The sequence below is a fragment of the Nilaparvata lugens genome, chromosome X (genome assembly GCF_014356525.2).
Source record: "Nilaparvata lugens isolate BPH chromosome X, ASM1435652v1, whole genome shotgun sequence".
NCBI lineage: Eukaryota > Metazoa > Arthropoda > Insecta > Hemiptera > Delphacidae > Nilaparvata > Nilaparvata lugens.
Genome location: NC_052518.1, coordinates 89,992,231 through 90,003,801, shown reverse-complemented (window position 1 = coordinate 90,003,801; position 11,571 = coordinate 89,992,231). Strand labels below are relative to the sequence as shown.

General features: G+C 34.8%; 1 protein-coding gene across 1 annotated transcript; it reads right to left on the bottom strand.

Moving 5' to 3' along the window:
* Positions 1 to 997: 997 nt before the first annotated feature.
* On the bottom strand, positions 998 to 10,929 carry LOC111056610 (antigen LPMC-61-like). The gene is made up of 3 exons (XM_039442644.1): positions 10,427 to 10,929; positions 7,272 to 7,345; positions 998 to 1,257 (listed from the first exon to the last, which is right to left on the bottom strand). The coding sequence occupies exons 1-2, from the start codon at positions 10,913 to 10,915 to the stop codon at positions 7,313 to 7,315; spliced, it is 522 nt and encodes a 173-aa protein (XP_039298578.1). The 5' UTR covers positions 10,916 to 10,929; the 3' UTR covers positions 998 to 1,257; positions 7,272 to 7,312.
* Between the last annotated feature and the right edge of the window lie 642 nt (positions 10,930 to 11,571).

Sequence of the window (11,571 nt, the reverse complement as noted above, 5' to 3'; positions counted from 1 at the left end):
ATTTTCTGTTCATTTGTTCTCGATAAAGCTGAGAAAGCGCAAAAAAACGCTGGAAAAAACGCAGATTTTGTGGTATCTTTGGCGTTATTTCAAATTCCTTCCAACACAACATTATTACACCCTAGTTTAGATTTTTTCGAAATTAAAAATTAAGACATATATTTGCGCTCTACAATGTCACAAGAGAGATAGTTAATTATTCATCTGTTATTTCGATTGAGAACAGTATCACCCGTACTCTACTAGGCTTTTCGGAACTTTTAACTCGGCCGGTTTCCGAGCTCGGGATTTAGTCAAGTTATAGACTTTAAACAGCTGAAAATTGGCTTTTTCTAAACGGGGCGAAGTCGTAGTCCACGTTTAAATTAAATTTCGAAAAACTAGAAAATTGAACACAAAATAAATTAAAGAGAAAATAGTGTAAAGTTTCAGATATTTTGAATTATTAAGGAATGTTTCATTTCGTCAAGGAAAAACGTTTTTTATTATACAAATGAGAAAATAAAGATTATCATAAAAACTAAGACCACGCCCCTTTTCGGAAAGCCAATTTTCAGCTGTTTAAAGTCCAGAATTTATCTGATTGCCGAGCTCGGAAACCGGCCCTTAGAGGATTATAGTGAAATTTTAATACTAGATCATTCTCATCCTCATGCTTATAGTGTGCATCAGCAGAATTTTTCTCAAGTAATGCAAGTCTGTGTAATATTGAAAATGGATAAATTTTGATGCAATTGGTGCCACAAAAGTAATAATTGATTGTTCCTAGATGTGCATACTTCATTTTACTTTTTAATAGAATATTTTAATTAGGTCAAGAAGGGAAAATGAGGAAAACAGTATTGTCCTTCCATCTTTTTACATTTTTCCATCTTCTTCCATTTCTTTTGTCATGTTACAGACTGATAGCAACTCACACATGATTTTTTTGAAGTGAGTGTCAAAAGCATAGTAGTGTTAATATTGTGAATGGGTATCAATAATACATAATACATGATACATTATAAATTTTATATATTATATTCACATGTTAATAATTATATACATCATAATTCAGTGAGCCTATACATTATAAATTTTATATTCACATTTTAACATATTTACATATTTTTTATTACCATAAACTGTCTTTATATTTAACTATCATTACTTCATCTTGCAATAGATGTCTCACTATCAATTTGATCTGGCAGAATGTAGTCTGTTGATCCAGTTTCATCTGAGCTTATTCCTTGAGAGCCGTTCTCCAAGAATATCCTGTAAAAATAAGTGGAATTTTTGTCATGCTTGATTCTATGTCAATGTATGATATAGTTAATAACATATCGAAATAATAAGTATATACGGCTCATATTTCATTAAAACACACCAAGTGACCGAGTGTGTCACGCGAGATTGGTTCATTTATGGTGCTGAGAATATATATGGAAAACCACCAATCCACTATTATAGTCTAACAGGAGCCTTCAGGTAAGATATTTTTCACCAACATTATTAAATACCAGCAGGGATAACCTATGCTCCGCAAGGGTCTGTGAAGAACAAAATAGATTGAATTATAGTTCCATGCTGATTATATTATCCCATAAAATTCACTTGACAACAATAGAAAAACTAATTGAGAAAATACATTCGCATGTTAGTTTCAATGCTTCATTTTATTAATATTATAGATTGATATGCTCAACAAGATGAAATCTTGAATGGATACTGTTCTGAAACAATAAGGAATATCTTTAAAATATTACAACATGTTTCAATATTCATGCCATTTTATTACTTCATATCATTTGAAAATGGCATGAATTTTGGAGCATGTTGTGATAAAATAATTAAAAAAAGGGTACTGAGATTTTTATTTCTATTAATATACAAATCTTATGGATGATTGGAAAAGGGTCAACAGGCTTTAGCCCAAAACTGTCCCCTGCCCAGAGTTTCAAATAAATAGTCCCAGAATACTTATAGGTTGTGTTTTGTAACTGAATAAATTTAATTCCAATTTTTAGACCGAGAATATGCAAATTAGGAATTTTAAATTAAGATGGTTTGAGAACAAAACTAAACTTGAATATTGCAATCAATTATCACTGAACAATCAATTAATCAATGCGACAGGAGAGTGACAGACTCTAATTAGCAAGTGTGCATGATGAGATTATAGTTGAACAGTGATAATCGGTGCTAGGAACCTTGGGACCAATACTTTATGGGACCAATACTTTATGGGACCAATACTTTATGGGACCAATACTTTATGGGACCAATACTTTATGGGACCAATACTTTATGGGACCAATACTTTATGGGACCAATACTTTATGGGACCAATACTTTATGTGACCAATACTTTTTGGGATCAATACTTTATGGGACCAATACTTTATGGGACCAATACTTTATGGGACCAATACTTTTTGGGATCAATACTTTTTAGAATTAAAGGGTTCCGATTTGAGAGAGGATGGGTGTTGGCAGGTAGAATCAGGTGTCTCAACAAATAATTGTCGATTCTCTGAGAAGAGTATAATAAAATCATTCCCATCAACACAAGACCAGGAAAAGAGAGAGAGAGAGAGGAGAGAGAATGAGTGTATATGTTTGTGTGTAAAGAAGATTGAGAATGAGACAACGTAAAAAAATGCATTTCGGTATTTTTTGTCAAATTGAGCTGGAGCCCCATATTGACCCCTGGCGGAATCAGTTAGAAGAAGAAGAAGAAGAAGAAGAAGAAGAAGAAGAAGAAGAAGAAGAAGAAGAAGAAGAAGAAGAAATAGAAAAAGAAGAAAAAATAATAAAAAGATCAGCGGTCAGAATGTGTTTGGCCCCTCACATATTGAACTTAACAAAGTTAACATCAGTGATGTCATTTCGCTCTTACTAGCAGCCGACATTACATTCCACGACTAAAGGAGCGAAATTCAAATACTCTCCAGTATCCTAAGGATGTTTCAAGAAAAGCACTTTTGTATTATAACATTATTAGCGGAGTTGATGAGATTCAGATTTTTATCCTACAATTACATTCCAATTGATAATAAAATAATATGATTGGGCTACAACAATGATTGAATGATAAATTCATTAAGAAACAGTAATCTTAAATAAATTATCACTGTAAAATTGTCTCTAGCAAACACATTGTCTCAATAAATTGTTCATTCTAATGTTTTGACTTTTCATTTTGAACGTAGTGAGAAGTGATATCAATGAGGTCTATGTTCTGACTCGGATTTTCTTTTGTCATTATGTATGCCGTATGTTCACAAATATCATAAATTTTGTCATTTAAATATCATATATGTTGACAACGTTTTTGAAACTCAATAGAAACAATAGAGAGCCTCTGCACGCAATAATCATCCTGATCACCCAATCACGTACATTCGCGCCAAGACTATGTAAGCCAGGAATTCAAAACCGGTCTTAAAGAATTAATTTGCCCGAACGGTTTTTCGGATTTTGAGGGCAAAGGAGTCATGAAAAAATTCTACAAAAAAACAGGAACAATTATCTTAACATTATTGACCTTCCCATGAATTTTCAAGTCAATCTGTCAACAACTAAAAAAGTTATTAAGATTTTTCGGATTTTATGTCTTTATATGATCAAAGTACAATAAATTCCGAGTAACCTACCTAGATGTTGAACACAATTTGGACTATTCATCTCATTTTTTTCAAAAATTGATTATTCAATGATATTTTTGAATTTCTGAACGCAGGATTGTGTTTCTAAAGAGTTCCTCCATACATATATCATATCAGATAAGTTTTAAATCGTACAGTTCTTCCGTAATTAAAACTTATATTTTATACAAGCGTATATTTTTGACAATGATATACGCTTCCAAGATGTATATTTTGAATACTCCCAATTCAACTCACTACATGAATCAATCATCATCTTCTTCTTCTTCTTCAAGTAGCTGAACTCAGAAGCTGAGATGTTGAAGAGTGAGGTCACGTTTGTTTGAGCTCTCATTGTTTTTCGTGTAGTTTTTGATGGATTAGAGGTCTGAAAATTGGTCAAGTCATTAGTGTAGGTTTTTTGTATAAATTTCATCTATTGAAAATCTCATACATCGATCCAGTCGCCTGATATCAGTGAATATGTCTACTCCTAAAGCGACAGGATCCAAAGCAGGTAAGGGCAAGGGTAAAGATAAGGTGGCCGGCACCGCTTCGGGCGCGATAAGCCGGTTGATATCTGATGATGCCAGGCTTGAACTTTCATCTGATGATGTCTTGGATGCAATCAAAGTGACTGTGTCAAGTACTTTGAAAGACGATTCACTTATCTCTATTCTAGATAAGATATCGTCTAGAGTCTCATCTAGTTTGGGGCAGCAATTCTCCAATATGCAATCAGAAATCAATATTTTAAAGACTTAGCTGAAGGAATTCGAAACTCGTGAAAAACTACACCAAGTGAAAATCGATGATCTCGATAATAATCAAAGGCACAATAATCTTCGCATATTCGGTATTGCAGAAAGTGGCAGTGAAGATACGGACAATGTGATAATAGATATCATCACGACTAAAATGGGACTGGATATCGATAAGCAACTGATCGATCAATCTTATTGTGCCGGCCATATGTGACCTGCTGATCCACGACCCCGTCCAATCTTTGTAAAGTTCTCCAGCTTCAATGCTCGGTCGCTGGTGTTTTCGCAGAATCGTAGACTGGCGGGAAGCGGCATCCTGATTTGTGAAGATTCGTGACCTTACCAAGAGGCGGTTGGCTCTCTACAGAGACACAATCACCAAGTATGGTGTACGAAATGTTTGGACCAACGAGGGTAAAATAATGTTCGTGAATGAAAGCAAGTGGTTGGTAGCTACTTTTGCAGAGTATGCTGATGGCGGCGAACGACAACACGCTGATGATGAACAATAATATTATAATCTTTCATTGAATACCTTGATGGTTTTCTTTACTTTGTCAATACTCACCTCCGTATGTAATAGTGTTTCATTCTGAAAACATAACCATTCTACTACTCAAAAAAATGAAGTGATTTTATTTATATTTTGATTTTTTTCTCTTCTTTATATCGATTTCGAAATGTGTTTTTGTAATTTGATGTTTGCCATAGGTCTCCTCAGACCTGGCAAAGGGAATAAAATAAATCAATCAATCAATCAATCTTCTTCTTCTTCTTCTTCTTCTTCTTCTTCTTCTTCTTCTTCTTCTTCTTTCTTCTTCTTCTTCATCTTCTTCTTCTTCTTCTTCTTAATGTTAATGTGTGCCAAATTTTGTCGCGATCCGATATGGGGTGCAGAAGCTCTGGGCTCCGGGCTCCTGCATACAGTTCAACACATTGTGAGTGCAATCGGTAGATTTTGATCATGCGATTCGATCATTTGCGACAAACTACAAAACTTTTCTACCAAATAGGAATCGACCATTTGGGAATCTATCAGTTTGGAAAATAATTTTTTTCGTCGCAAAAGACCAAAAATTGAAGAATCCCAAATGGTAGAATTGAAACTTGTACTTTCCCAAATGGTCGAATCCCAAATGACCGAAAAGTTTTAATAGTGATCCCATTTGGCCGAAAATTTCAACTGTTGCAGAAGTTCAAAGATTTGATTTCCCCAACTGACCGATTCCCAAATGGTCGATTCCTATTTGGTAGAAAAGTTTTGTAGTTTGTCGCAAATGATCGAATCTCATCGGCTAGATGGGATTCGACCATATGGGAAAGTATACTTTTCGACCTTTTGGGATTCGGTCAGATGGGACACCACGAATTCAAGTACTGTATACTGAGGCTCACTACACTCATCTGCATAATTCTTTTTAGTACTTTCGAACGGAGAAAATGCTTTAAAAAGACAAAACGGTAGGCCTATCTGGCGTAAATTTAGTGTGGGCCTGATCATGAAGCTCTCAAATATGACAACAAATATTGCTGAACATAACAACCTTAAACATTTAAATTAGATCTTGAATAAAGCTTAGTAATGCAGGAAAACACTTCCAAACGCAGATTCGCTGGAAATGCTTAATCTTTGGCACAATATTTTCAAAGTGCTCTCAGCATAGTTTTTGAATTTCAACTGAGTCAAATTAATATAAACATTTTCTGTCAGTTGTCGCAAAAGCTGAGAGATATTTAAAGCTGAGCATATTTTGGCCATATATCTTTGTAATATTGAATGAAAAAGACTAAGAAATTGTCAAAAAAACCACTGATTTAAACCACTAAATCAGGCAATTTGACAATTTCTTAGTCTTTTTCATTCAATATGAATAATTACCACAATATCAACTTCTCAATTACACAAAAAGTGAAACTATCTTTGTAATACTTTTGCGTTTAATAAAAATATTTTTGAAATCCGCTCTGATTACGCTTCTAGAGGTCCTACAGTGCAGGTCTGCCAAATTTGAATGTTTTTATATAGTAAATTTTCTACGAGTACATCTGATTAATGATTGGCTGGGAGCGATTTGGCTCCGTGGTGGCGCTGATAAGCTATCGATAAGATAAGTTGAGTTCCATACGCCCGCTACCAGTGGCGGATCTAGAATTTTATTTTGGGGGGGGCTGAACAGCTTGGGTAGGTGATCGAAGAAGGAAACCGGTTGTTCCAAAGAGGGGGGGGGGAACCATCGCCGACGCCTCTAGGGGAAACCGCTAAGTCACTGTATGTGCGTCCTCTATAGTGCGCTTTTGTTTCAATGAAACCAGATAAACGGAGCGGGCAGGCAATGTAAATGTAACTAAGATATTATACAAAGTATTAAAACGTTAACGGATATCATACAATTGAAGACGTAGTAGTGGAATTAGGTCATTCTTGCCAATGAATATACTTTACCAGCTTCAAACTAATTATATTTGTATAAAATTTACATTCTTACAAAAAAAAAATTTAGGCGTTTTGGGGGGGGCTTGAGCCCGAAAGCCCCCCCCCCCCGTAGATCCGCCACTGCCCGCTACACCCTTTGTAACGGTGACCACTTTAATAGCCGAACTTCACTGAATACCATTCATAAGTTTAAAAATGATTCTGAATTATTCTGAACCCACCTAAATGTGTAGGTCCACTCATCTCATCATTATCATCATCATCCGTCTTATTACCCACGCACAAGCCTAGAGCTCATGTGAGTATCATCCTTAACCAAAAAAATTGACTTTATATAACTAGTGTTTATCAGTTTCGAATTAGCAAATGAGCAGTTCTATGGAATCTTTGTAAGATTTTTAATCATATGAAAGCAAAATTCCAATTTTAATTTTAAATAGTTACCTCCAATTTGGTGCAGATTAATTATCCTTTTGCTGCCTGGGTCATTTGCTGCCAGGAGTGCATTCGCTTTCCTGCTGCACATGTAACAAACAATAACAATATTTAGGTCGGAGTTTCACAAAAAGAATGGTCGTGTTTAAATTACTCGAACTCCAATGATGTTCAACTTATCTCTTTTTATTCACATGTCTGTGAGTTTGTGAAATTTCCAAATTTAGTAAATCGTCTCAATTGACAGTGAAGAACAGTGTTACTGTAAAGAGCTGCTACCAAGATCTAAAGCTGAATCGCAATTTTGTATTCTACATTACATTGTACATTGTAGCCTATACATTACTACATTGTATTCATTGTAGGATAAATTGTATTCTTTCCCTCTGCTTGAAGCTATTCGTTCACGTAGCATCATATCCCAGTGCAAAACTCAACTATAGTTTGTAGCCAGAGAGTATAGAATGTAATATAGTTATTTGTGCAACTAGTGTGCAAAGTGACAGTTTGCTGCACCGAAAGAAAGGCGAGGGCGGAATGGCTTCTTGAGTGCAGCAGAGGAACTTTGCGCACGTATTTCACATTTAATTTTTCCTACAGTTACCATTGAATATGAGAAGTGGTTGATTGAATGATTATGGGTAAAATGATGGCTGAAATCCATCAAATGTTTGTGTGTGTGTGTGTGTGTGTGTGTGTGTGTGTGTGTGTGTGTGTGTGTGTGTGTGTGTGTGTGGTGTGTGTGTGTGTGTGTGATGCTGTTATTAATAGCAACTTTAATTCATTTAAAGATTAATAATCCAATTGAAGTTGAAAATTCTCAGCCAAACTTCTCATTTTTATTCATTCAAGAATCAGAAAAAATACAGATGGAAAAAAAACTTCACATTCAAAATACACGCCAACAGCTTGTTGGCTGAACCGAGATGCAAGATGGCTGAACACAACAGACTAGACTTTTGCTCAAATTAACGAGAAAAATGCTCAAAGTAAACTGAAAAATATTTATAAAAATAACATAGACAACAGAGAATATTTATTGTAGTATTGTTATGTTTATTATTTTTATTTATATGAATATCAAACGGTAATCATTTAACCTCAAAATTCGAATTTTATAATGTATATTTGCTACTTTTCTCATTTCTTGGAGTTGAAATAATAATTATCAATAGAAAAGAACTATTATTTATTATTTAATGATGAGAATTTGTAAATGATGATTATTTAATAATGATTTAGATGAACATTATTCTTGTTTTGGATTTCTTAATTGGGATTTTATCATAAATGTAGGGTAGCCATTGAAATGATTCTTATTTTAATCTAACCACAGTCATTTTTACCAACTTAATTTTTGTTTTCGTGCACTAATCCTCCATATAACCCACCAACTATTTTGTGTTGCCATGTTGCAAATCTGGAGTGCAGAAAATTTTTTCCCGCACTAGAGCGGAATAGTGAATCTTTGCGTTCTGTAATCAGTGCAGGAATCGTCACTTTTCAAGGTAACTGTAGGAAAATGTAATTGAATGTTATAAATGTAATGTATGCATTAAATGTTATACTCTCTGTTTGTAGCATGGGCCTTTATGGCCAATGTTATTTCAATAGTACAATAAGAGTACGCGATTGCCGTTTGTATGCAGATTCTATGAAAAAAGCCTTCGCTCTCTATTTAACTCTTTCTCTGACACAATCATTCTACAGGCTCTCTGGATTCTGTGAAATCTGGCAGCGCTGTACTCCAAAAGACTAATGCTGCAAATTAAATTTTGCACAGACTATAGTAAGTTAATACAAGAATAGTATATAGACTATCCTTGACTATATAGTATATAGACTATATACTATCCTTGGAAATAATATAGTAGAAGTGAATTAAATTGAATCATAACATCAAAATTATCGATACCCTCAAAATAACAAACAATGATTCATAGATTACGATCTGATTAACTCCAAATAAACTTCCAGTAAATTGAACTACTTAAAAATTTATTTATTGATTGAATTGAGGTCTACTACTTCCAAACCCTCTTTTATGTTCCACTTTAAAAATATTTTTTTAACCCAACTCACAGACCAAAAATTTTAAAAAATGAAGACATTTTCCATCTCCGTTTATTGTACTAGTCTCTATGCTCTGAACCATTCTTATAACCTATAGTCCAGTAAAGGAAATGTTATAGAGGGAAATCTTTGGAAGACAATCTTTGAACCCGCAGTTTTGTTTAGGACAGAACAGGGGTGATATTTCAACAAGTTTACACTTTCAAGAACAAATAGCTCGAGAACTATTGGGAATATCACAAAACTCTACATGAAAAAACATTGTATAAGATTTATCAAGCTTAATTTTTGAATAGTTAGTCATGTCGGTTGAACTCATTGTTCCCAAAATATAAGTGTAGAAAAAAAGCTACAAAATGCAACCCTCATCCCTTTAGCACATAGGGTAGGGATGGAGGATATGTTATCCTACCAACTGGCACCAACAAATATACAAATTTAAAAATTGAGCTCAAAATATTCCTTTGTCAATATTGGTCTATTGTTGCAAGACAGGAGATTTCACACTTAACTTTAAATTTGCTGCAACAGTCGTAGGGAAATGCATAGAAGTGTGAAATTATACATCAAATTAAAGAGATTCGATTTTTTATAAGCTCAAAATCAACATGGATTTTCCTATCGATTTTTAAAAATTATAAGAGCAGAAATAGTAAAAAATTGAAGCAAACGTGTTTTTCAAAAATGTATCACCTTCAAAAGTGGATATTTCGAAAACTATGCAAGATACAGAAACATTGATGGATTAATATTGTAGGAAATAATGTAAGCTTCAAATTACATGGTTTTGAGAAACCAAAATATTTTCCTTTTGAACCACCCCCACCCTCTGAGCACAGTGGGTAGGGATGGGGACTTTGGATATGTTTAGCTCTTTACCACCCTGAACAGAACTGCGGGGTCATAAATTGTCTTTCAAACTTTTCCCTGTAAACCCTTTTTCAAGCATTCATTGCCTGTACTACTAGTAGTAGCCTCTCAATGTGACAGATCATTGCATTATGCTTTCTCTTTCAATAGAAGACATTCAGTATAGACTAAGTTGGTTTTAGTGTTGATGGAATAAATTGTATAAAGTGTCAACTTCTCACCTGTGCATCACGCTTCTGAGACTGCTTCATCCACAGAGCTCTCCTCCACTCTTGTTGCTGTTCAAGCCAGTGCTCTTGTAACCATTTCTCATATCGCTGCTGCTGCTGCTGCTGCTGTGCCTTCATTTGTTGATGCTCATGCCACCATTTTAAATTCAGCTCTTGTAGCTTTATTTGCAGCTGTTGCAGCTGCTGCTGCTGCACTAGCTGCAGCTCGATATGCATACGCAGCAACTGCCGTTGCTGCAGTTGCCACTCTTCAAATACCAGCTGCTGTTCTGGCCATTGATGCTGTAACGGCCATTGCTGCAGTTCCTGCATCTGTTGATGTTGCAGTTGGTTTTGGAACTGAAACAGCTCCTGCTGAATATATTTTAAATAAAGTTGATTCTGCTGAAGATGCTGAACCTCCAGTTGATGCTGCTTAAGTCTCTCCTGCAGCAGTTGCTGCTGCAGCTCTTCGGTATCTGGCTCCTTGGGTTCAAACATTACCGCATATGTAAAGCAGTCTGAAAACATATTATTTGTTCAAATATCAACTACTTCCTGCAACATTTATCTAACAAAAAGTATCAACTTAGGTGTTCATACCTTCAGAAGAGGTGTTAGGAAGTGGGCACTTTGGATATGTTTAAATACCAGTCCTAATAGAACTGCAGAGTCAAAAATTGAGTTCCAGACATTCCCTTCAAATTTCTTTGTCAAAGATCTACTGTGGCTAAATTGAAGAATTCACCCCAAACACTAAAGCTGCAATTACAAATGAAGGAGATCATGAAATAGTGGAATAAAATGAAATTGAAATTTGATGCTTTTCCAATCCTTCGATTAGTATGTATTTTTTGGACCCATCATTGGAGGGTTATAAGCCCTAGAACTGTAAAAAGTTGGATGAAAACCTGTGCTTTGAAAATCTCAAAATTTCAAGATTGAAACTATTGTAGATATCACAAAATTCTACTAGGCATAACTTGTGAGGAATCAAGCTTCATTATCGAATGATTAATGTAAACAACAAACGAAAAATACAAATTTTGAACAACCCTTATCCCTTGAGCACGAGGAGTAGGGATGAAGACTTTTGATATGTTCAGCTTGAACATTTTTAGAGTGAAACTATTGTAGATATCACAAAACTCTAGGAA